This window comes from Ceratotherium simum, chromosome 7 (assembly GCF_057802395.1).
Source record: "Ceratotherium simum simum isolate JZ-2026a chromosome 7, ASM5780239v1, whole genome shotgun sequence".
Classification (NCBI taxonomy): domain Eukaryota; kingdom Metazoa; phylum Chordata; class Mammalia; order Perissodactyla; family Rhinocerotidae; genus Ceratotherium; species Ceratotherium simum.
Genome location: NC_141906.1, coordinates 55,292,580 through 55,320,158, shown reverse-complemented (window position 1 = coordinate 55,320,158; position 27,579 = coordinate 55,292,580). Strand labels below are relative to the sequence as shown.

The 27,579-nt window shown below is 35.0% G+C and overlaps 1 protein-coding gene across 1 annotated transcript; it reads left to right on the top strand.

Moving 5' to 3' along the window:
* Positions 1 to 354: 354 nt before the first annotated feature.
* Positions 355 to 27,455, top strand: DCUN1D5 (defective in cullin neddylation 1 domain containing 5). Its single transcript, XM_004427392.3, has 8 exons — positions 355 to 1,024; positions 3,171 to 3,262; positions 8,706 to 8,776; positions 9,188 to 9,279; positions 23,490 to 23,598; positions 23,685 to 23,789; positions 25,799 to 25,901; positions 27,117 to 27,455. Exons 1-8 carry the CDS (start codon positions 939 to 941, stop codon positions 27,170 to 27,172), a joined length of 714 nt encoding a protein of 237 aa, XP_004427449.1. The 5' UTR covers positions 355 to 938; the 3' UTR covers positions 27,173 to 27,455.
* Positions 27,456 to 27,579: the final 124 nt, after the last annotated feature.

Genomic DNA, 27,579 nt, shown 5'->3' with positions numbered 1-27,579 from the left:
AACAATATTTTCACTGAAGTGGAGCTGGAGTGATTGCAAGTGTACTGGGTAGTAAGGATTGGGGGGAGGCCCCTTAGAATTGTCCCCCAAATTCTCTTTACCAAGTCAGCGATCACGTGCGCTTATCTGAAAGGTGAGCTCTGTGGAAATAGAAATGGTAGAGCTAAGTTTTAACAAGGGGAAATGAGAAGCAGAGGTCAGGGATGATGGAGAAATGGAGGTGGGAGAGCGGGAGGCTGATCGCTGGCCCGTAAAGAAAACAAGCATTTAAGGGGTGGGGAACAATTAACGTGAGTTTACCGAATGGAAGAGCTCAGAAATGAAACTTGGTTTACTTTACCAGGTTATTTGTAACGCCAACTGCAGAGTATTAGTGGTTTCATAAAACATTTCTTGAGGGTGACTACCAGCATTAGGACAGGATGGAAGCTTCGTGAGAAAGGTCGGGATAGCCTGGACAACCAAAGACGGTCAACTGGCCACCAGTTCACGATTTCTCCACTCCTGGCGGCTACACACCGTCGCTCAGCCTGGCTGACGGCGAGCCAGGGCCAACCAGCGCCACGCCCCTCCCGGCGACCGGCTCTGAGCTTGCGTCACTTCCGGTCCTGGGCGATTCGCTTCCAGGTCGGACTGAGTCTCTTGCTCTCGGAATCTGTGAGTGGTGGCGGTGCCGCGCTGTCCGCGTTGTCTCTTCCCGGTGTGACCAAGCCGCACTGTCCACCGGCGAGGAGTACCCGCTGCCCCGAGCCGAGGAGGACGAGGAGGAGATCTGGGAGCGAGCGGCGGCCGGCCTGGGCCGCTCTGGTGGGGGCTGGCGACTCTGCTCCTTCACTTGCTGCTGTCTCTGGGAACCGGGTGTCAGCACTGAGGAGTCTTCAGCGGACAGCGATCCCCTTCCCCGGCTCCCCTGCCCGCCCTGCCGGGGAGGGCGGAAGATGCCAGTGAAGAAGAAGAGAAAATCCTCTGGGGTGGCAGCGGCAGTAGCGGAAGACGGAGGCCTGAAAAAGTGTAAAATCTCCAGGTACCACCTCCCCCCACCCTTCAATCTTTCCTTCTTCCTCCGTCGCCGGACGGCAAGGGGAGAAGGAGGCGGGCCTGGTCTCCGGGGCTCGGGCTGGGGAGAGGTGAGCCCACTCTGAGAAAGCTAGGTGGTGGCTGCAGGACACCGCGAGTGCCTGCCCCGGCTCCACCTCGTGTTCGGTGTGTGCGCTCTGGCGCCCATGGAGGGACTAGAAGTCTCCTCACATTGGAGTCTCCGTGCCCTGGAGGGTGGGGAAACAAGAATGCGTACGTAAATTGCGCTCTTTCCCCTTACCCCCTACACTCTCAATCCCACCCCCACCCCCACCCCCTGGCCTTCTTTCCAGACCTAGAAGTGAGTACAGATCCGCGGAATGGTCACTTCTAGAATTTCTTTGTAGAGTGTGAAGAAAGGAGCAGAGCATGAGGACTCTTGACCTGACAACTGCCATGGGGATGGTAGAAAGGAAAGTTCCCTGTGCTATAATTGATCTCCGGTAGTAGTTGGAGTGGTCTAACCCGGACGATCCCAGCAGCAGGCCTTTAAATCGCGGGAGCTGCATTTTCTGGAAGGATAGCGCCTCCACCTGCGCCAAGTCCCTCTGTGCAGAGTTGGAAAGGCCCTGTATGCGTTTTGTGTTCTAGCATTCTGCTGTTAGTTCTCAATATAAATATTAATAATTTGAAAGCTATTGTACTCTGTATCCTCTTGGAGAAAAAGAAAACAAAGCAAAGCTATAGTTATAGCTCTTTGATCCCATTGTAGCATGTCATTGGAGCATCGCAGCAACCTTGTATGCTGCAAAAAATCATTGCAATTTAGGCGTGAGAAGTGGGTTTTTTAAATCCGCTTATTGGATGTCTTTGGCTGTATCAGTGGTTGGCACTTGATGTGACACCTTTAGGTGCTGCTCTGAAAAGAAGACTAGCCAGCGTTATAAAGAGGAGATTATAATAGAGCTCTCCTTAAAGAGAGACCTGCTTAAAATGTGAGGTCGGTGGCTTATTTAGTCTGCATCTTCTTTTCATAATTGGTTAAATTTTTTTCCTTCATTATTGTGTTTGGCAAAAGAGCCTAAGGATATTTCTTGGGCTGTTACTGTGAAAGATGGTGCTGTTTTCATATCCCTCTTGGTAACTCACACTAGAATTTAACATGGTTACTCCACTAGCTCATATTTTTATGAAACTTGCAAATTAGTTTTTTATTATTCTAACTTGTAGTCATCTTAAGTGTATAATGTATCAAAATTATTTAAATTGAGCACATTAAAATAGCTGAGCAGTCAATATTATTAGAACTCAGGTGATACTTTGCTCAATCAACTTAAAATTTTAAATATAGTACCCTTATTTTACGTTACATTACATTACATTAGTCAGTTGCAGAAGTTATAGCATTTCTATGTTATGGTGGTGTAACTATTTGTGCTTCTTGAGAAGGTTCTCTGAAGTTCATTAAATCCTACGGCCATTTATGAAATTCCTAACTTTTAATGATTTTATGAAAAAGATAAACAGACTCTGGGATTAAATAGCTTTGGCCCAATTATTTGTACTATTTCTATCTTTTGGAGATTTTTGTTTTTTTTTTTTTTTAATCTGTGGAATTCAATTTTACCCATAGGTCGTAAATCATCTTTTATCTTTAAATATCTATTTAATCTTAGTTGATGATGAATAACTCTTAATACATAATTTTATTTTGAAATATTGATTCATTAAGTATCAAAATATACTTTGTAAGATTTTGTTTTCAAATGTGTACCTATTATACACAAATATAATTTTCATGCAAATCAGCAGAAGGATCACTGGCAGGATTTATGTTTTCCCAAGTACCAGTCCTGCATTGAGAACATTAGGTTGAACTTCTGTGTGGTCTTTTGAAATTTGGGGAATTAATTTTAGTTGATATTTTTGGAATTTGATAATGAGCAAAGTAGCATTTGGGTTTTGTTAGCCAGAAATTTTAATGTACTGTTTCAAATTGCAAATACTTAACAACTCCAATTTTTTTCTTCTAATGCCAGCTGTAAAAAAAAAATACTTTGTTTAGTTTGAATTGAAGTAGTTCATATTGAACTTAGCTTTTCACTAAAAGTTGAGACTTGATAAAATTCTTAGGCATTTGTGTGTTTTCTAAGCTATTGCAGATCCCAACCCCCTGCTAGACTAATAAGTGGAGAGGAACATTTTTCAAGCAAGAAGTGCCTGGCTTGGTTTTATGAGTATGCAGGTAATGAAATTAATATAAGAAGATATCGGTCACATGCTTTAAAACGGTTTTTTGGTTCATTATTTTAACGAATTATTTATTGCAGGCCTGCTATGTGTTAGTGCTGTGTGCTGCAATCAGGGTCAAGGCTGAGAATTGTGGGTAGGCTAAGAATTTGGTGCCATTTCAGGCTGATATTTTCTGTAAATATATAATTCAGTATATATTTAGTAGGAGGGTTGAAACTCATTTACTGTTAATACAATTTGTAAGCAGACACATTCACTTACTGGTTTACATCCATTGACTAAAGTGGACTTGGTATTCTGGAAAACACAAAGGATGTAATAAAACATTTTATATGTTATATAGTTCTTTTCAGTATTCTTTTGAAATTTTTCTGAACTAGAAACTGACATTTTCTGACACTTTTAGGAGACATAGTAAAAAATTCAAACCTCAGGGCCGGCCCGGTAGTGTAGTGGTTAAGTTTGGGCTCCACTTCGGTGGCCCAGGGTTCGCAGATTCGGATCCTGGGTGCAGACCTACACACTGCTTATCAAGCCATACTGTGACAGGCATCCCACATATAAAAAAAGTAGAGGAAGATGGGCATGGATGTTAGCCCAGGGCCAGTGTTCCTCAGCAAAAAGAGGAAGGCAACAAATTGTAACATTGGCAACAAATGTTAGCTCAGGGCTAATCTTCCTCACACACACAAAAAAATTCAAAACTCAGATATATCATTGCACAACACCTTTACCCTTTAGTAATTGCTATTTAGACATTCATTTCTACTAGAGATGCAATAATAAATAAGAAAAGAAAAAGACTGATATTAATACAGTGTGATATATGCTATATTAGGAAGATGCACTGTGAGGATTCATACAAGGAATATATAACCCAGCCTTGGAACTGTCGGGGAAGGCTTCTTGAAGGAGTTAACTTAAACTAAATCCTGTTAAGTGGTAGATAAAAAGCTCTAGGCCTAGGTTGGGGCTGTAGTTTATAGAGGTGAAAGTCAAAGGCTGGGATGAAGCTGAGGAGTTAAGCAAACATATATGAAAAAGAACACTTATTTCCTATTTATTACTAACTGCTTCATAAGCATATATGAAAGCTTTTTTCCCTTAGAATGATTTTGGTCTTTTGGAATTATTGATTTTAAAGCTTTTTTTTCCCCTTGTTTCTTTTCTCTTGCCTACTTCTCTGGTTGTTTGAGGGGTTTTTTCCCCCTCTTTTAGCGCTATCATTCTCAGAGTGTTTGTTTAAAATAAAACTGTATATGCAGTCATTATCTTATATTTAGTGCTAATCAAGATAAGGTCTCAAGTGTGCTCTGAACTTGAAGTTAGGCTAACTGTATGGAAAGTAAGACTATTTTGGGGGACAGTAACTTCACTGTTGGGATCAGCTGAGTGATCCCAAAAGTATAATTTAAAAATTGTTTAGTAACAGAACAGATTCTTTCTAGACCAGAAAAACTGCTATTACTGGCATCCCAAGACAACCACTAACCCAAATTAAATGAACAGAATTCATTTTCTTACTGACCTCCATTTGAAACGTTGACCCATTATTCAAAATGCCAGTTTTACTGGTATGCATGATATAAAATCAAAAGGTCATCATCTTATTTGTCTTATCGAGGTTACTAGATACCATAAAATTAACTAGTCAGGTTTTTTTCTTTCATGCCTACTTGTTTTACCTCTCCTAGGGACTTTCTTGGGTAGCATAAGAGTCTAATTAGTTAAACATTTCCTTTACTAGCATTTTATAGTAGCCAGCATAATAATTGCTATTTTTATTCCAAAAATTGTGCTAAGTATATAATTTTTCCTTATGACCATTCTGTTAAGTAGACAGTGTTATCCCTATTTTATAGATGAGAAAATTGAGACTTAGATTAAGTAATTTGCCCAAGATCACACAATGACAAGAGCCAGGATTCAAACCTAGGCTTTTCTAACCATATGCTTTTAACTACTACTGTCTTATAATATTTTTTTTGGTTGTTTTTTTTGTTGTTGTTTGTTTTTTTAAATACTCTGTACAGGCAACTGATTTTCTTTCACAAAGAAAATATTATAACTGCACTTGAGGTTAACTTATCTTCTGTCATTCATTGAATGATTTATTCAATAAATATTTATTGAGCACTCGTTGTATGTCAGGCACTGTGCTAAGTGCTGACAATATAATGGTGAGCAAGTCAGACAAGATCCCTGCCCTCGGGGGACTTGCCTTCTAATGGGGAAGACAGACAGTAAATAGGTAAGTAGGCAAGATAATTACAGATTGTGGAGGGTTATAAAGGTAATAAATACGGTGAGGTACAGGGATAGGAAGTAGAAAGTTTGGGTTAACTTTCAAATAAGGTGATTAGGGAAGACCTCTATAGAGATTACTTTGGGCAGAGACCTGATTGACAAGAAGGAACCAGTTGTTCGCCAAATAAACAGTAACTGTTCCATCTTAAAATGGGGATGTCCCTTATTAAAATGGAGGCAGTAATTGGGCCTACTGAAATAATACATGTAAAACACTTAGCACAGTGCCTGGTATACAGTCAGAACTCAATAAATGTTAGCTTTTATTAAAAGAATAATAGTATTACAGCATCAGATTTACTGGTTGTGTATTTTTACAGTACTGTTTCAAAATTAACAATATAGCTCCTATGTAGCTCATATTGAAGGTGCTGTGTCATTCATTGAGCACAACTTCTTTTCCTGAGCATCTGCTATGTCTGGCGTGGTTTTAGGCCCTGCAGATATAGCCAGGAACATTTCTTTATGGTTACAAAAAAATCAGACAACTGATTTTTTTTTTTTGGTTTTAACAATATTTTACCACTAATCTTGTTAATATAGTCTTATAGGTCATATGTGATAAGCCTCATGGTTTTGCCCTTTCACAAGACCTCTCATCTTGAGTAATATTTAAATTAGCAAAGATTCAGTAATGTACTGGGCCTGTTACTAAACAAAAGCATAGAAAGTAAAAAGGCACTTTTAAAGTCTTATAAAGAATCAAAAAGAGGGGATAGAATTGCATAGTCCTGATAAAGTACCCAGCTGGTAGAGTGAACTAAATCATTTCCATAGCTTCTTAAATTGAGTGGAAACCTTTTTTTTTTTTGCCTGAAAGAGGTGGTTAAATTCAGCTCCAGAGGTTTTACCCTGGGAGTAATTTTACTGGAAAAGTGTGTTTCAAGAAGTATAATTAACATTATACAATCAGGGAAAAGAACATTGGTATAGACCTTGTTTTAGATTTAAATCTGTTATTTGCATTGCTTTGAGAAAGTCATGTAACATTTATGGAAAGGTCTTATATGTATCTTACATATCTCTGTATAACATAATTTAACTTGATTCTAATCAAATTTTAATCACTAACTAATTCCCCAGTTTCTAGGAAGGCCATATTTTGTGACAGTAATTGATATTTCTTGACATAACTCTTTAGTGTTCTCTTCTAATTACTACTTATCGCAGCTTCAAGGGCAAGTCAGCTTTCTTGTTGCATTAGAAAAATTTAGAATATATTCCTATTGTGCCTTAAAAAAAATTTTTTTCTTCTGTTAAATTTTTTATCTGATTTTTACTTTCATCCAAATCACATATAAGGATGCATATTTAGTTATATTTTTTAACAGCTTTATTGTATATGTATACCTTTTAAATTACATAATTAACATATTCTTATTTAAAAAATCCTCCAAATATATATTAGGAAGTGAAAGTTTCCTATAATTACCACCCCCTTTACCTTTTAACACCTCACTGCATAAGTAAGTACAGTACTCACTTAAACCAAAAAATTTAAAAAGGATTTTGGTTTCAGACTGCATGTTAACGTTATCTTAGCAATCTGGATCTCATCTGAAACAGCCAGAATATATTGGCCACATACTGAATGGCTATATTCTTCTATTAAGAAAAACTATAGGATGTTGGCTTCATGTTGTGCTTATGAACTAATGACAGTGATGTAAAATGCCACCTGAGCAGCCATAGGTTAGTCTTATGATTTATAAAGCTGGAGTATTTTTAGTCCTAAGAAAACAAATTTCTCTTTGTTACTTTAACAATAAGATTTCAAGACTACATTTTAAAAAGCTGAGTGTGTTAAACATATTTCTATCGTATTTCACGTTGTTTTAAAATTTTAGTCTTTTTTTTTAATTGAGATATAACATATTAGTTTCAGGTGTGCAACGTAATGATTTGATAATTGTATATATTGCAAAATTATCACCACATAATTCTGTTAACATCTATCACTACACATTTTTTTTTCTTGTGATGAGAACTTTTAAGATCTACTCTTTCAAATATACGGTACAGTATTAACTACAGTCATCATGCTATACATTACATCCCCAGGACTTAGGAAGTTTGTACCTTTTGACCATCTTCATGCGTTTTGCCCATACTCCCCAACCCCTGCCTCTGGCAACCACCACTCTGTTCTCTGTATGAGTTTGGATTCTTATTTGGTTTTTTTTTTTTTTTTTTTTTTTTTGTAGATTCCACATATAAGTGGGAACCTACAGTATTTGTCTTTCTCTGATTTATTTTACTTAGCATAATGCCTTCTAGGTCCATCCATGTTGTCACAAATTTATTTTAATCTTATCCAGTCACAAAAGAGACCTAGTAATGATGTAATTACTATATTTTGGGAATCTAATAACATAAAAATATGAGAATTGATGTATTGACTTATATTTAGTGTTACTAAGGGAGAAAAAATGATAGACATAAGGGATTGATTAATTAATCCCTTAATTGAGGGATTAAACTTTTTTGTTTCTACATTAAGATAACACAACTAATGCTTTGCTGTCTGTTTTAGAACCAAGGTGATAAGGAAAATATCTCATTCTCGAATTGGAATGTAGTAATTTCCTTAAGTCATTATTTTCATAATATGTATATCTTATTAAAGTATTTCATTTTGTTTGGGTTTATTTCAAAAGGGTAATGAATGACCTGTTTTAGTAAGTAAACAAATATTCTTCTCTGGATACTGTCTTGAATCGTGGGTTCATACAGGCACATTCTAGTAGAATAAGAAGCTCAAACCTTCTTACGCTTCTTTATATTCATGCATTGCCAAAAGTTTTCTTCAGAGAAGGCTGTCTGTAAATGTTTTTTAATGGGTAGGTTCAAGTTATTTTACAAACTAGTGATTGATGTTAATGCTATTTACTTTTTTATTATTTTAATTTCATTTTGTAATGTGGTATTCAAAGAATATTTCAGAAATTTTAAATTTTAAATCTCATAGCAAATATTTGTGCTTTATCAAAGATATGTCAAAATTCAAATTCAGTTATTTGCAAAAAATGTTATGGTGTATTCATAGATGCCTTTAGCACAGTGGCTTATGTTTTATGTTGTTATTAAATTATAACAATAAAATATGTAAATTATTTTTGTCTTTGAAGGTCCTGATGAAGTTGTAGGGCCAGAAGGAATGGAAAAATTTTGTGAAGACATTGGTGTTGAACCTGAAAATGTATGTTTTATTTCTAAGTAGAATGGAATACAAGTGGGGTGTAGCATATTCATAAATTTCTAAAAATCGGGACACTTTAATCTTATATGAAGACTTTGTTTCTTCATATTTAATATTGTAGATTTTCATTTAGGGTATTTTTAATCAATTTAAGTGGGGCACATGTTCTCTTTCTTGATACAAATGTCATTTGTAATCGAGTGAGAGATTCTACCTTCAGAAACTGTTAGAACTTTTTACTTTAAAGAAATTAGCCATCTTAATTTCTTTATAGTTAATAATTCCAGAGGTTGTACTCTTTAATAGTTGAAGGATGGAAATAGTTGTATAAAAATGCTCTCCATGATAAATATAGACTTGATTATCTCTGTGCTGACTTTTCCCCTATCCTTTATGTTCTGTTCTTTCCAGATTATTATGTTAGTTTTAGCGTGGAAATTGGAGGCTGAAAGCATGGGATTTTTTACCAAGGAAGAATGGTTAAAGGGGATGACTTCATTACAGTAAGACACTTTTTTAAAAAACAAATTTGATGGCCTATTTGAAGATCTTAATTGATATTTTGTGCTTCATAATTTTCAGGAGTAAGGTTTCACCTTAAGATAATCAAATTGGTTTGATCTATAACAATCAGATTGACAAAATTTATATTGTGGTCTTGGCAAAATGAATAGTTACCTTATTTTTCATATTCTCTAAGAAAGAACCTCAGTACAGTCCTATTAATTTTCATTGACTCTCTTGGTGGGTGTATTAGAGGTCCATGATCAAAGTTGTTTACTCACAGGTTGTTTGAGCAATAAAGGGTTTCCTTCTCTCAATGTAGGATTCTACTATGTAAGGAGTTTATTCTTGGGCAGTCCTAAGCTCTGGGGCCTCCTTTCACGCCTCTTTAATTTTATAATTAATTTAAAAAAGAAATTTGAAGATAGAGTTACATGGTATTTTTATTATTTCTTTTTTGCCAAATGAATCTTAGAAAAAACAAAAGTAGAAATGTTGTATGGCTCCCCTGCAACCTTTAGCCATAAATTTTACAGTTCTATACTTTCAGTTTCGGATCCTGCCTTTGAACACTTTCGTAAGTTATAGAATTGTTTCTTTATAAAAATAATTTGATTTTGGCTTTCAAGTGAAGTTTGCTTAGTTTCAGAATCAATTAGTAATTCTGTTAATTTTATATTATGTCACGTTCTTAATATTCATGCAGGATGTTACTAGTTATCAACATTCTAAAATAGTTAGAGGAAGCATTAATTTATAATATTTTTCAGCCAAAAACTGGGGGTTAATTAGCCATGTTGTTTCCTGTTGCGATTATGCTTTTATTAACAGTGACTATTCTTTACTCCTTGTTTGCCTGTCCTTAAATTTCAAAATACCTGATTATTTTTTTAAGTGTATTTGTTCATATAGAACTTAAATTTTTATATTTGAATTTTCAGTGTCCAATGCTTTGTAATTCTCCTTTTTAACCAGCATTAACGTATAGATATTTTATATATATATATATGTATATTTTTCTTTTTTTTTTAGGTAAAACTCTTGGCTTATATGAACCAAATCATAATTTCTAGAATAGAACATAAAATCAGCCATCTCACTTTCATTATTTATAGGTGAGATAAGGAGTCTGAGACTCAGAGAAGTGAAGAAAATATTTGCCAAAGTTTACGTAGCTCCCCTAGTGGCAAAGCTAGAACATAGAATTTAAATTTTCTGATTACCAATCTACCATTCTGTACTTCCTATTGCATCATTCTTTTGTATATATATAGCATTCTTTATAAAATAGAGGACCAACTTTTTAAATCATAGTATTTACAACCAAGACTGAATTCTGTCATTCATCTAGGTGTCATAACATGCGGAATTAAAATAATATTGATTCTGAAATTCTCTGGACTATTTCCCACCTTTAATAAGCTTTTTAGAGAAAGAGAAGATGCACAAAAGAGTATGCAAAGAATATAAACTTGTTTTCGTATAGCTCAGTCTGTTTTATTGAGATTTATATCAGTTGTCACATGTCTTATTAACTGTAAGGCATTTTATTTGACATTATAAATGCTTTTTGTACTACTCCTATTCCTTTTTAATTGTATACTGCTTTTTTGAATATTCCAGCTAGCAAGTGTTTGTATATTTTTAAACCAAAAAGTCCCTAATTATTTTTGTTTTTGCATAACAATATAATATAAAGAGCCCTTGTATAATAGAAATGTGTAAGCACAAAGCATTTCTAGTATTTACTCTTGAATAATTAGCAGCATATGGCCTTGGGTACAAGAATAGAAATTGACTAACCCATGAACATATTTTTTATTAACACGTCTTTCCTATAAGAAGTTCACAAGCTATACAAAATTAAAGCAATTATTTAGCACTTAAAATTGACCCAGAGGTTTCTGTTTCACTCGTTTATTATGCCCGGCGCATCTGCCTAGAACTCCATGCTGTAGAGCCTTGAAGCTACTCAAATTAGGCAAGCACTCTTGACTGAGAAAATAGTTGTTTTTTCCCCCATGATCTAGATTGCTATGTGAAGTCCAAAGTATCTTTTCTCAATTGGTTAAGTCTTATTACTCCCTGAATCGTCATGTAAAAAACTTCCTAGGAATAAATAGTTTAAAATTTAAACCAAGGGAGCCAAAGGAATCTATGTAAGTCTTCATTTTTTATTTTATAGTTGTCTAGTATACTTAGTTTTATATAATCATAAAATATAAAACTTCACAGACTTGATTTCCTTTATAGATTTTTCATATTTTTAGGATTTAATTTAACCCGGGCATAGTTATTTAATCGTCCCTAAATCATCTTAACATAGTTATCATTGTTTCAAACTAATTAATTTTAACCCATAGAAAATTTTAGTAGAGCTCTGATGAAGAATATAAACAGTCTCGTAGTTAAAACATGTACTGTGGTTAAGGATAGTGGAGTGTAATAATCATGATTAATTAAAATCCATAATTATATAATGCTTAACAGTTTTCAGAATACTTTTTTTACATTCATTTATTTTAAGGCTGTTTATTCATACAGACTTCCATAACTGAATTGTCTTTCTCTTTTGTGTAAAAGAATTTATGGGTGTGATTGTATAAAATTAGACTAAAATGGCCATTTTGTAAGTTTCAGGGGGCGTAATTGCCATATCCTTTTCAGGTATTTGCTCTGTGTAGTTTTCATCATTGTTTAATAGTAGTCAAATTTCCCTTCAAATCAGATTTAATTTAATAGATATTTACATTAAACATCTCTATTATGTAAGGTGCTGTGCTGCCTACTGGTGATCACAGTGAAGCATAAGACGTAGCTCCTGCCCTTTAGCTACATTTTAATAGGGCAAGGAAGGCATTACAATACTATAACCATGAATCTAGGTAGAATATGACAAGTGGTAGAGGAAAAGTACAAAATACCATGGAAGCACAGCTGCTAATAAGGTTAATTTCGTCTGAGTAGACAGGAAAATCTTTATAAAGGTGTGGCATTTGAACTGGACTTTGAAGAATGATTGGGAATTTGATGGTCGATGATATAGGAAAATGTTTCTGAAGAGGAAATTGTGAGCAGAGCCTTCAGATAGGAAAGCATATGTTTGAAGGAAGTAGTTTGGTTTGTTAGAATCAAAAGGTACATAAAGAAAATTGACAGAAGAGGTTTAAATTCCAGGTAGTTGGGATAATGGCTGCATTATGGAAGGCTTTGGGTAACATGTTGAGTGAGTTTAAACATATATTATAGATATTGGGAAACCAGAGATTTTTGACCATGGGAATCATCAAAGATTTTTGGAATCGTTTTCAATAGAGCAGTTGTTTTAATGTTTTTAAGGTCATAGACTCTTGAGAACCTTATGGAAACTGTGGACCTTATCTCCTTTAAGATGCACATATGCCACTATACACAAAATGTTGCATATGGATCTTCCTCTTCCTTGCATCTATGGATGCGAGATTCCAAGGATACTTGCAGATTTTTGTTATCACATACCTTACTGGAGTGGAGAACTTTTGTCTGCTAACTGCAAGTTTGGTGTTAAAGCAAGGTTGCAGTAGCATGCTGGTGGAGAAAACTGTGAGCATAGAATCTAGAGAAGAGTGTACTTTATTATTATAATGAAAAAAAGAGGCAAAAAGACAGCATCTGACAAGAATAGTAGTAACTATGCTGCCTACCAGTAGATTACAACTTGTACACCCTCTGGTCTCCATATTGAGCCCTGGACTTTGAAGATTAAAGCCAATATTCTGGCTTGGCTTTTCTTTAGGAGAGAGAGGAATGGGGAGCATTTATACAATTTGTTTGTAGGGGTGGAAGAGTAGGGTAGATGGTATGTTATGGCATGTGTAGTTTGTGACTATCATCCATTTAGCATTTTGGGTCCAACTACTAATTGCCATTAACATCCTTCCCCTCTGCTCTCCCCCGAGGTCATCGTGACAATTTCAAAATGCCCCCTCTCCACATTTCCTAATACCCCCAGAGGTGGACTGTATTGTTCTGATCAATAGACCTGATTCAGAGAAAGTTCTAAACCTAGAACTTTGTGAATAAAATTCTTCTTGTTAGACATCGATGTGTCACAGCATGCTTATTGGAATTTACTGATTAAGGAAGAGAATGTCATAGATCTAATACATAAATGAGAATTTCTTTTCATTTTAAAGGTCTTTAATTAAGCAGAAATTCAAAAGCCTTCCTTGTTAATCAAATGTTTAGTAATACTCAGGAAATTAATTTCCAAGTCATAATGTTGAAATTTAAACCCATGTCCACTCATTCTAACCACAGTGGCCTTAGAGAGTGGTGTCATATTATGCCGGTGTTTCCTAAAATGTGTGTGGTTTTATTTGGTTCTTATTCAAAAACACTGTCTCTTGTTTTCCATGATATACTGGTTAAGTATGCATTTCTTTTTAGCTCAGGGGAAATACTCTTTCTAAACTTCCCAAGTTATGAGATATTGACATTATTAACTCTTCTGAGTCTATTTTGGGGCTAGATTAAATACAAAGAATTGTGTTGTGTTAGTGACTGCTTGAGTATGTTCACTGGTTTTGCTAGGTCCATTCACAGACTTTATGATGTTGGTAATAAATGTGGAGGTTTGTACTTAGATTTTTTTGCACTCTTCTCCAAGAAGAACAATTGTCAGTTGTTCTATTAGATTCTTTTTCTGCTCAAGATTTAGATAGCCCATTAGGAATGGTATGAAATCGTTTAGATAGAGCCTCCAATGTGTAGGTGATTTTTAAGCCATTTGCCTCAAAAGGAGCATTATCAATCTAAGAACTGTGCTAAGCATTTGACACACGTATTCTCATTTAATCTTACGGTTGTCCATTATCGTTATTGTCGTTTTAAAATCAGGAAACTGACTCTGAAAAAGTTAAGTAACTTACCTAAAGCCACATGGCTGGAAATGGAGGAGTTGGAATTTTAACCAGTCTATTTAACTTGAAACTTTGTTCTTCACTTTATCTCTGTCTTAAGCTTATTGAGATCGCATCCTAAGTAATATTGTTGCTGTGTGTACCTATGGATTGTAAAATATTTGGAAAAGATTGTAATTTCTTGGATTCTTACCTCCTTAGTGACTTGTCGCTCACTACTTAGGCACTGTACAATTTTGTTTGAACTACAATTTCCCACTAACCTTTCCCCAGGTAGGAATTTTGAAACTTTTTATAATTAAATAAATATATCATCTACTTTGTGGTTTATTTTTGTTATTCGTAGTTTTATCTAATATATAATTTTGGAATGCTTCTATATGCCAGACCCTATGTTATGCTGTGAGAATGATTTTCAAACTCTGGTGGTAGTAAGAAGAACATCTGAATGTAGGGAGGCAACCTTTATCTTTTTTGCCCTTCTGAATCTCGTCTATTATGATTCCGTATGAGATTTTGTGAAAATGTGAGTCACATTACTAAAAAAAATTTGGAAAGCACTGCTTCAGGAAACTACAATGATTTAGAAAATGAGGCTCCTACTTAAGATAGATCATGATGGGGAAGGGAGTATATGTAACTAGTTACTTAAAATGTAGTACCCTGTGAGCATTCTTAACTGATAACTCTGGAGATCTTGAAGACTTCATGTCCAAATTTTCAAATGGCATTATAGTAGCATATAATCTGGGAATTTGTTTTTTTTGGCATATTCTTCTGGTAGAAGTTAACTGCATTTTCAACTTTCATTAAAACTTTTTTTTCACATAATGAAAAATTTTTGCACTAATAAAAGTCACTGATTGAAATAGTAATAAGTTTCTAATAAATAGAATAAATTTTTTTCGTTTCTGCGTGAAACACATCATACACTCATTCGTGTATGAGGAGCTAGGCCCCAGACAAATCATATACTTAGTTAATTTATCCAAATTTTTATTTCCATTTCTGGCAGTATGGCAGACTAAATGTGCAAAGAAACCATTTCTCGTGTAAAACAAATGTTGGATAGAATATAAAAACATCTTTTAAAAAGCATATCTGGTGGCTGGCCTGGTGGCGCAGCCGTTAAGTGCGCACGCTCCGCTGCGGCGGCCTGGGGTTCGCACATTCGGATCCCAGGTGCTCACTGACGCACCACGTGTTAAGCCATGCTGTGGTGGCGTCCCATATAAAGTAGAGGAAGACGGTCATGGATGTTAGCCCAGGGCCAATCTTCCTCAAGAAAAAGGAGGAGGATTGGCATTGGATGTTAGCTCAGGGCTATTCCTCCTCGCGCAAAAAAAAAAAAAAAAAGCAAGCGTATCTGGACTTGAGTATAAATTAAGGAAAATAATCAGAGGCCAGAAATGATAAGATATGGTGATTCCATAGGGATCTGTGGAGCTGGCATTTACCCTGAGGATACCTACCTATTCCTAGTCACTTAGGTCTAGCTATTAACTTGTCTGTGCATGTTGGGAATAGGAGAAAAATTGCAAGTCCTGAGTAGGGTGAGAATCAGATCAAAGCTCCCCCGTTAAGTCATTGATGCCAAACCTACCCAATAGATGGAGACTTGATTGCTCGGGCTTGGTTCTGCATACAATTGGAAGTAAAGGGCTTCTACCCAAGAGAATTCCTAGTCAAAGGTTTTCATTATGCAGATTTAGGGCTGGAATTCATTATTTGTATAACACAAGCCAAAAATATATTCTAGAATTGTCCCAAGTAATGGTACACCCTTGTGTGTAGTAGAAGCAATTCTTCTGTACAGGAATGCATTTTAAAAAGAAGCCTCAATTTCTGCAGAAAAAGTTTGAGTGATCGTTAGTTAACAATCAAAAATCACTAAACATATTGAGAAACAGATCTTAAACTTCAGAATCAGACTCTTTTAAGACTGGTATTTTGAATTATCACAATCTCAGTGTAAAATAACTACATTTAATATGTTGAAAGAAAAAAGAAATGGTCTCAGCTGATCAGATTTCAAGTAATTAAATTTTTAAAAGTGAAAAATAGAAAAAATTTGAAACTCAATGGATGAGCTATAAAGGAGATAGATATAAATAAAGTAGGAATCAGTGACCTACAATATCTGGGGAAAATAGGAAAGAAAGGCTAAGAGAAATTGTGGATAAATTTTTTTTACTGTTGAGTTTTGAGAGTTTTCTCTATATTCTAGATAGGTGTCCTTCATTGAATATGTGGTTTGCAAACATTTTTTCCACTCTGTAGCTTGTGTTTTCATCCTTTTACGAGGATTTTTGCTAGGCAAAAATTTGTAATTTTAATGAAGTCCAGTTTATCAGTTTTTCCTTTTATTGATTGTGCTTTTGATGTCAAGTCTAAAAATTCTTTGCCTAGCCTTAGATCCTGAGAATTTTCTCTTATGTTTTTTTCTAAAAGGCTTGTATTTTTACATTTTACTTTTAAATCAATGATGCATTCTGAGTTAATTTCTTTAAAAGGTGTAAGACTCCAGTAACATTTGTTGAAAAGCTCTTTGCCCCGTTGAATTGTTTTTGCACCTTTGTCAAAAATCATTTGGACATATTTGCGTGGGTCTGTTTCTGGATTCTCTATTCTGTTCTGTTGATCTGTCTTAACCTTTTGCCAATACCACACAGTTTAGATTACTGTAGCTGTATACTAAGTCTTGAAATCAGGTAGACTAATTCATCTTTTTTCAAAATTGTGTTAAGTATTCCAGTTCCTTTGCTTTTCCAAAAATTTTAGAATAATCTTCTCTATATCTACAAAAAATTTTTATTTCTTTCATCAATCTTCTGTAGTTTTCAGCATACATGTTTTGTTAGAATTACATCTAAATATTTTTTTATTTTGCGTCACAGCATGGTGTTTTTAATTTTAGCCTCCACATGTTCATTACCAATATGTAGAAATACAATTGATTTTTGTATGTTTGTGTTGTATCCTGTGCCCTTGCTGAACTCACTTATTCTAAGGTTTTTTGTGTATTCCTTGCGTTTTCTGCATAGCTAATCATGTCATATGATTAAACATGAAATAGGGAAATAAGGACAGTTTTCTTTCTTTTTTGATCTGTATATCTTTTAGTTTCTTTCCTTGACATTGCCAGAATTTCTACGACTATGTTGCATAAGCATGGTAACAGTGGACATCCTTTCCTGGCTCCCCATCTTAGAGGGAAGCCTTCAGGCTTTCACCATTAAGTATGTTAGCTGTAGGTTGTTTGTAGATGCTCTTTATCAAGTTTAGGGAGTTCTGCTCTATCCCTATTTTTCTGTGAGTTTTAACATGAATGGATGTTAAATATTTTAAATACTTTTTCTGCATTAAATCATACAATCATGTAGTTTTTCTTTTTTAGCCTAATATTGTGATTACGTTGATTGGTTTTTGAATATTGAATTAGTCTTGCATACCTGGAATAAATCCCACTTGGTCATGGTGTATGATTATTTTTATATACTGCTGAATTCTGTTTGCTAATATTTTGTTAAAGATTCATGCAGGATATTGGTCTGCATTTTTCTTTTCTTTCTTTGTTTATTGAGATATAATTGACATATAACATTATATTAGTTTCAGGTGTACAACATAGTGATTCAATATTTGTATATGTTGCAAAATGTTCACCACAATAAGTCTGTTTAACATCCATCACTATACATGGTTGCAAAATTTTTTTTCTTGTGATGATTTCTTTTTTTTTTTTAATACTATCTTTGTCTGGTTTGGTGTCAAGGTGATAACTGACTTTATAAAATGAATTGGGAAGTTTTTCTTTGTATTTTATTTTTTTGAAAGACATTGTGTAGAATTCGTCTTCCAAGACTGGTAGAATTCCACAGTGAAACCATCTGAGCCTGCAGCTTTCTTTTTTAGAATTTTTTTAAAATTTTGAATTCAATTTCTTTAGTAGTTATAGGGCTATTCAAGTTATTTCATATTGTGTGTGTTGTAGTAGTTTTATTTTTCAAGGAATTGGTCCATTTCATCTACGTTGTCAAATTTATATCTTTTTGATATTCTTTTGATATGTGCAGTTCTGTAGTGATGTCCTTTGTTTCATTCCTAACATTGGTAATTTTTGTCTTCTTTTTTCTCTGTCATTCTTGCTAACAACTTGTCACTTTTATTGATCTTTTCCAAAGAATCAGCTCTTTGTTTAATTGATTTTTCTCTTATGTTTCTGTTTTCAATTTCATTGATTTCTGCTCTTAATTATTTACTTTCTACTGCTTGCTTTAGGATTATTTTGCTCTTCTTTTTCTGGATTCTAAAGATAGGAGCTTAGATTCTTTTTTGTTTTTTGGGTTTTTTTTGTGGGAAGGATTAGCCCTGAGCTAGCATCTGTCGCCAATCCTCCTCTTTTTGCTGAGGGAGACTAGCCCTGGGCTAACATCTGTGCCCATCTTCCTCTGCTTTACATGGGATGCTGCCACAGGGTGGCTTGACAGGCGGTGTGTTGGTGCGTGCCTGGGATCCAAACCCCGGGCCACCGCAGCAGAGTGTGCTTAACCGCTTAACTGCTACACCACCAGGCTGGCCCCTAGGAACTTAGATTCTTTTTTTTTTTTTTTTTTTTTTCTTTTGGTGAGGAAGATCAGCCCTGAGCTAACATCCATGCTAATGCTCCTCTTTTTGCTGAGGAAGACCGGCTCTGAGCTAACATCTATTGCCAATCCTCCTCCTTTTTTTTTGCCCCCAAAGCCCCAGTAGATAGTTGTGTGTCATAGTTGCACATCCTTCTAGTTGCTTTTAGGAGCTTAGGTTCTTGATTGAGACTTTTTCTCTTTTCTGATGTTTACGTTTAGTGCTATAAATTTCCCTCTCAACACTACTTTGTGTCTCGCGAAATTTGATATGTTTTTATTTTCATTCAGTTCAATATGTTTTCTGGTTTCCACTGAGACTTGTCTTACTCATGGGTTATTGAGGAGTTTGCTGTTTAGTTTCTAAGTGTTTGGAGATTTTGCTGTTATCTTCCTGTTATTTCTGCTTTGGTGTCATTGTGGTCAGAGATCATATTCTTTGTGAGAATCTGTCAAGGTTTATTTTTATGGCTCAGAATATGGTCTGCCTTGGTTTACATTCTGTGGGCACTTGAAAAGAATATGTATTTTGTTGTCATTGATTGGAATGTTCTGTTAATGTCAATTTGATCCTGTTGATTGACGATGTTGTTGAATTCTTCTATATGTTTACTAACGTTCTGTGTAGTTGTTCTATCAATTGCTGAGAGAGGGGTGTTGAAATCTCTAACTATAATTGTGGATTTGTTTATTTCTCCTTTCAGTTCTGTAAGTTTTTGCTTCACATATTTTGCAGCTCTTTTCTTTGGTACATACACATTTAGGATTGTTATGTCATCTTGGTGGATTGACCATTTTATCATTATGTAGTGTTTCTGTCTGTTCTGATTATTTTCTTTGCACTGATTTCTACAGTAGCTCATATTAATATAGCCACTCCTCCTTTCTTATGATGTTTCTTATAATGTTTCCAGGATACCTCATGTTCTATTCTTTTACTTTCAGTCTGTCTATATTGTTATATTTAAAGTCAGTTCCTTTGTAGGTAACATACAGTTGGGTCATTTTTCTTTTCTTCTTCTTTTTTTTTAATCCAGTGTGTCAATCCCTGTCTTCTAATTGGTGTATTTAGACTACTTACATTTAATGTAATTATTGATCCATTAGGGTTTAAGTCTGCCCTGTATTTTACAAGTCAAAAATTTTCATTTGGTTCTTTTTATATGTTCTTTCTTTTTCCTTAGACTTTCTATTTTTTTACTGAGACTTTCTATCTTTTCATTTGTTTTATTTTGTTCATTATTGCTTATTGAAGCAATTTTATAATAGCTTCTTTAAAATCTGTCAAATAATTCTAAACATCTCTATCATTTTGGTGTTTGCATCTGTTGATTGTCTTTTTGCATCCTTTTGAGACTTTGGTTCTTGGTATGGGAAATTCTGAGTATTATGTTATGAAACTCTGGATCTTATTTAAACCTTGTGTTTTAGCTAGCTTCCTCTGACACAACTTTGGCGGGAGAATTGGGGGTCACTGCCTCATTACTTTCACGTACAGGTTGAAATTGAAGTTACCCACTCTGCATCCATTGACATCTGAGGAGGGAAGTTCTCATTACTGTTGGCAAGTGTGAGAGTTCTACGTCATCAAAAGGCTTCCACTGATACCTTTTTGTTCCCTACAAAGTATCCACTGACCTTGCTAGGGTGGTGGCCTGTTGCTGCAGTGATGGTAAAAGCCCTGACTCTTCACAAGGCCTCCTCTGACACTACCCAAGGGCTGAGGAGTATTGGCTGCTCGTTACTACCTGGTCGGAACGGGAGTTCGTGTTCCCCATGTGCTTTCCAGTGACACTGCAGGAGTTGAGAGGGAGACCTCCTTATATCCTGGTGAGGGTGGACCATTCAGATCCCATTTGGCCTTTGCTGGCATTGATGGGGTTTGAGTCACAGTTTTTTCTGTGGTGTTTGACTGGAGAAGAGTGTTTTTTCTAAAAATTTTCTGTCTTGCTAGGCTGCTTGCTTTTGGCTAGAGGGAGAGCAGGCTTTTATTGGGATATTTTTTGTCTGCCCCATTGGCATTTCTGGTTTGCTGACTCCTTCAGCTCCAAGTCTGGGATAGACAAGGCAAGAAGAAAACCCAGGGGACTCACTCCTGTATTGTTCCTCAGAGTCTTTCAGAGTTCTTTCAGTCTTCTTATGTTTATGTCTAATGTCCAGGGCTTTTGGTTGAATTAGCAGGGCAGATAGGGAAAAGTACATTTACTTCTGCGTCCTGGAAGCAGAAGTTACTTCTTATATATATTAATAAAAAAGCAAACCTTCTGCCCTACCCCCCATCCCTCTTTAGTTAGTGCCTCTTTTTTCTGCTTCCTTTTAGAACCAAACTCTCTGAAAGCATTTTACTTATTTTCTCTAGTTCCTCTCTCATTCTCTCTTAAACCTATTCTAGTAAGACTTTTATCCCTACCACTCTTCCAAAACCACTCTTATCAAGGCATCCTTTACAAGTGAATAAACAAAGCAATAATACTTATCAAAACTGTTTTGGTTTATTGTTAGTGCTGGTAGAGTTGATTTCAGTTTCTGGTGATCCTGTGTACAGCAGAGCAGAACTCTCCCTCGTCTTTCTGCACCATCCTCTCGCTTCCGGCACTATATCAGCCAGTGCTCCAGTGCTATTCATAGGGTTTTCATGTCCGGTTTTTTCAGAAATGGGTCCTTCTTCCTAGTTTGTCCACTGATACTTATCCATCATGGGTGACCCTGCTGGTATTTGAAATACCAGCGGCAGGGCTTTCAGCAACACAGCAACATGCAGCTGCCACAGTATGACAACTGACAGATGGTGATGTGGTTCCCTGACCAGGAAACAAACCTGGGTCGCAGCAGTGAGAGCTCCGAATCTTAGTCACTGGACCACCAGGGCTGGCTATCAAAACTGTGGCTGAAGCTCAGATTGTACTTCGAGGGAAATTATAGTCTTAAATGTTATAGTAAAACAGAAAAACAGCTTGAAACTTAATGAACTAGTAGCTAATTTAAGAAGTTAGGGAAAGGTATCAACCCAAACAAGAAGAAGAAAGGAGATAAAAAGATGTCCAGGCATCATTAAAATAGAAAGCAAAGGTACAATTGAGAGAATTAAGAAATTCTGGCAAAATAGTCAAGAAAAACAAAAGGCAAAAATACATAATAATGCATATTAGAAAATATTATAATTTTAATTGACATATTTAAATAAAATTATATGTGAAATAAATTATCATAAAAGTATATAAATGACCAAAACTGATTCAAAAAGAAATAGAAAATCTGAATGGTCCTATAACCATTAGAAATGCTGATTTAGTAGTTAAAAGTCTTTCCTTTTCTCAATACAAAGGCCCAGGTGGTTTTTCAGCTGAGTTTGAACAAATGCTAATTCCAGTGTGCAGTAAACTTTTCAGAAAACAGAAAAAAGGATAATAATTCTCATTTCATTTTTGGGAAGCTTTTGCTATAAGCTTGTCAAAACTAGCAAAGAGAATGTGAAAGAATGAAATTTACAAGCCAGTCTCACGTATGAACATTGCAAAAAAAGTCTAGCGATATATACAGCAGGTAACATGACCAAATTTAACTTACTCTAGGAATGTAAGATTTAAGCAACATTATAAATTGATCCAAAATATTTATACCTTAATAGAATTGTTACTACAAGTCACATTGTTGATTTAGAATAGTAAAAGTCTTAGTTAAATCTGAGAATGCTTGGTGTCTATAGTACATGATGAGTACTAACATTTTTTGAGCAGAAATGTTGTGGGTCACAGTGGATGGCACAACTAATTTGATTGAGCGTGTCAAATGGTCTCTCATGGACAGCAAAAAGTGAGTTAGATTTTGATGAATAATATTTTGTCAAAATGTTGGAGGGAATAACATTTCAAGTAGAGGAAATAATATATGCTAAAGCATAGCTGTGGCATTTGGGAGTGGTAAGTGAAATATAACTAGAGCACAGTAAGGATATTGGGACCTGGCAGGAGATGAGCCTGGAGATTTGCGTCAATTGTGAAAGGCTTTGTCTGCCACGCTTCTTGCTGAATAGTGGAATATATCAACCTAGTGAGAGTCAGAAGGCCAGTAAAGATTGAGCATTCCATCTATTTATCTTCTTATATGTCTTATCTTTAGAAATAACGTATAATTTGTGTTCTTTTCCTTATGTGCCGTATTTGAAGTTAGGTCTTGCAACTGATTTGCCTTGATTTTTTGTTCACTAAAAATGTAGGGATCTGAATTTGTGACTGAACCACTAATATGTATGTATTTCCTCTGTGTTGTATCCTGCTATAAGAACTTTCCAATGAAATAAGTGACAGAGGCCTGATTAATTTCATTTACTTCGCCATCTTTTTAACTTTATATATGATAAAAGCACATTTAATGCATCTCTTTTTAAGAGCTATTTGTGATTTTATTGGCCTTTTTTGATTGAGTTGTATTTTTTTTTAAAGAAAAGTCATTGGAGTCATTGATTGCCAGGTTTTTTTTTTTCTTTTTCCTTTTTTATTGCATTAGTAGAGACAAGACAACAAGTTTGTCTGTTACTCTAAATTTGTGAATCAGAGAATTTTAAACCTAAATTAACTTCATAAATGAGCTCACTTTTTTCTTAATGTGTTCCTTCTAACCTCCTGAAGATGCTTTATTTAACTTTCTTGATTATATAATGTTTGATTTTTTTTTTAATTTAAGGTGTGACTGCACAGAAAAGTTACAGAACAAATTTGACTTTTTGCGCTCACAGTTGAATGATATTTCTTCATTTAAGAATATCTACAGATATGCCTTTGATTTTGCAAGGGTAGGTGCAATTTCCATGTTTTGTAATTTTGGTATTTTTTTAATCTTGAGACCACACTTAGGAAAAATTTTTTACTTATGTTTTAGGATAAAGATCAGAGAAGCCTTGATATTGATACTGCTAAATCTATGTTAGCTCTTCTGCTTGGGAGGACATGGCCACTGTTTTCAGTATTTTACCAGTACTTGGAGGTATGTATGTTTTTTCACTTTGAAAATTTTGTTTTAAAAGTTAATCTGATCAAAAATATACCTTTGAGGAAAAACAGATTTTTAATACCGTGCTTTTTAAAATATCTGCTTAAGTAGTAGAAAATTTCTATTAAAATGTGTACATATCTGGGGCCAGCCTGGTGGCGTAGTAGTTAAGTTCACGCGCTCTGCTTCAGCAGCCCAGGGTTCGCAGGTTCAGATCCCAGGCGCAGACCTACACTGCTCATCAAGCCATGCTGTGGTGACGTCCCACATACAAAATAGAGGAAGATTGGCTCAGGGACAATCTTCCTGACCAAAAAAAAAGTGTACGTATCTGCTATCGCTTTTAAACATGTGTTTATGTTCATTAATATATTCTGTCCATACCATATTTTGATTTCACCCCTTGCATCCCTCCCATAAAAAAAGAAACCTTCAAGAAATATATTTTAGCATAGGCATTCTTCATGCAAAATTAGTTTCTTGGTCTTTTGGCAAGAGAGAATTGATGCTAGTGCACAAATCTCAAGCTTGTAAGTCAGGTTTCTTTCTGCAACACAGCATCTAAGGCTGAAATCCACATAAGAGAACCAGTAAAGTAATAAAACTTTCCTTTTCATTTAGGCTCAATCTAAAGAATTAGAATAAAGCTTTTAATATTTTATGTCCACAAATATGAGAATGTCTATAATATTGTACTTAGGTGTACTAATTACTGAAAAAAAGTATGCTGAATTTATAAGGTTTGTCATAGCACCTACCATAGGCAGTGGTTTTAAGAAGATACTGTCCTTTTTTTCTATTGCTTTCTTTGGTTTTCTATTTGTTTTTATGCCTTTCCAATTTTAGTTTTTTTGGTATACTTCTCACCTTTTCTTGAATACAAATGCTTTTGCCTTTTGATTTGAAAATAACGTCTCATAAAGTTGATTGTTTATGGTAGCAAGTTTCCCAGAGTAGTTTTGTTTAAAACTTGTGATAGGAGACAATAGTATGAAAAAGTCATATGTGAATGGGGTTTCTGCACATCTAAATCTTTAAGCCTAATGGCGTAGATGTTTTTGATGGATGTTATTAATCTTCCTCCTATTAGCAGCTTTGGGCAAAAATAAATATAACTGAATGTAAAAATATTCACCTCTGAAGGGAGCTGAGAGAACTAAAAATTTTCAAACACTTGTTATGGGGAGAATGTTTGACACATTATCTTTTTAAATCTTTATAACACCACTTTGAATTACATTTTATACCCATTTTAGCAAGTGAGGAAATGGGTATAAGTTATTAAGTAGCTTTCCCAAGCTCTCTCAATTAAGTGGCAGAAGTAGGATCTGAACCCAAGCCAATACTCTTTCCACTGCCTCTAAAGATGCCAACTTCAAAATGTAGCTAAACATAAATCTCATGCAAAGAAATGATTACTAGGAAGCAGATTGAGGGTACTTACTGGATGTAGGAAATGATGTATATCTTGATCTCTTTGTTGGTTACAGAAGTATATATATAAGTAAAAATTCATTGAGTTTTACCCTTACTATTAGTACCCTTGATACTCTTGTTATTCTTCAAAAGTGAATGAAAAATAAAGGAAAAAATAAATTGGATGATGTTAAAATGTAAATATGCCCCTGAGGATTCTTTTAAGAAATACAAATAATTTAATTAAAAGAGGAATAGGGCCGGCCCCGTGGCTTAGCGGTTGGGTGCGCACGCTCCGCTGCTGGCAGCCTGGGTTCGGATCCCGGGCGCGCGCCGACGCACTGCTTCTCCGGCCATGCTGAGGCTGCGTCCCACATACAGCAACTGGAGGGATGTGCAACTATGACGTACAACAATCTACTGGGGCTTTGGAGGGAAAAAAATAAATAAATAAAATCTTTAAAAGAGGAATAAATGTTTCGGAAAAGACCAAATCACAAAAAAATGTTATAACTAGATTTATTGAGGTCAAGACTTAATAAATAATGCTTGTCTTGTTATCTCAATATTTATATCATTTTCTACAGCAATCAAAGTATCGTGTTATGAACAAAGATCAGTGGTACAACGTATTAGAATTCAGCAGAACAGTCCATGCCGATCTTAGTAACTATGATGAAGATGGTGCTTGTAAGTATTATGTAATGTTTTCCTATGAAAATAAAATTCTTAAACCTGTTAAATGAGAACATGCATTTGTGTAGCATTGCCGTAAAGGATTTAAACTTCCTAACAGTAACTTTTATTATTTAATCATGTGGGAAGTGTGGAGAAGGTAGGTATAGAAGGTAGACAGAGAGCTTAGATTGAGCAATGTTATAAAATCTGTACTAGTAAATGAAATGTTTTCAATTTCTCAGCAACAGAATATTATAGCTAAATTTTAATAATAATTTCTGCATCTAAAAGCTAAAATTCTGCTTTATTCCTGCCTTTCCTGGCATTTTCCTATGGAAGAAAAATGTAGTCATTATTTTAAAGATAGGAAAGCAAAACATCAGCTACAATAGAAAAATCTTTAAAAGTAATATCATAGTACCCATTCACAATATGGCAAATAATGTCAAAATGACTTCCTTTTGAAATTATTGTGTAAACAGGTAATGAAATATTTACAGTTTTTCAGTCTTTCAAGTTAAAATGTCTGTCCATATTCTTCAATAGAAAGGCCAGAATGCCATAAAACAGATCTTTGAAGTAATGATAAATTAATTAGATAAGCCAAATTAATTCTCTAGAACTATAAAGTAAGTTTTCAGGTCCCACCACCAGTTTGGTTGCATGCACTGTTTTTCTCTTGTGAAGGGTTACGTGGAAAGGTACATTCCTATAAACATAAACTGAAATTATGGACTTATTTCTGTGACACTGAAGAAATAAAATACTGAAGAAGTGATAACTTTATTTTTCCCTACATATATTGTTTCCTCCCCTACAAAATGGTATAAAATGTAATAATATTTTTAGAAATAATACCTTGCAGCAGCAAACTGGCAGCCCAGGGGTTACATATGGCCTGCAGATGTGTATATTAATGTGTGTTTTGAGTAAACATTTAATTAGAAAAAGAGAGAGGTTAATATTGACTTAGTTATTGAAGAGTTCATGCAACACTTAAACCTTGAGAAGGAAGTTGCTACAAATACCCATTGTGGAAAGTCCCTTATGTCAAAAAAGGAAAAGGCTAAGAAAGCACCATTAAGTGGAAGAGGGAGGCTGGAAGCAGAACACCTGCAGAAGGGAAGGGTCAGTCCCCTGTCATCATTACAGCTTGTGGGGAGTTTGTTTTATAGTTGGAGAGATGAGTTCACTGAATTCTAACAAAAATTGTTTCTTTATTTCTAGGGCCTGTTCTTCTTGATGAATTTGTTGAGTGGCAAAAAATCCGTCAAACATCATAGCAAGAACTATTGTGAAGAAAATGCAAACCTTTTGATTCCCACGTGTATAGAAGCTAATGAGATAAGGGGAAAAAATCCAAAGGGTGCATTTTCATTCATATGAAAGACTTCTCATAGTACTTTTTTTTCCTTGTTTTTAAAGGAAGTTTTCTCGTTACATGTGATAGGCATTGAGCCACACCTCTCTGAGACTGAATATTGAAGTTTTTGTTTTGAGTTATGTTTATAACATTTATTTCAGAACAATAAAGATTCAGATTTGTGACAAAGGCCTTAAAGTGAAGATGTCCCTTGAGTGTCAGAGTGGTATTTATTTTTGTAAATTTTAATTCTTGAATTTTAGAGGGTCTATCTCACCAGGAATTTGTGGAATTTTAAAGATGTTAAACAATCATAATATTTGGCAA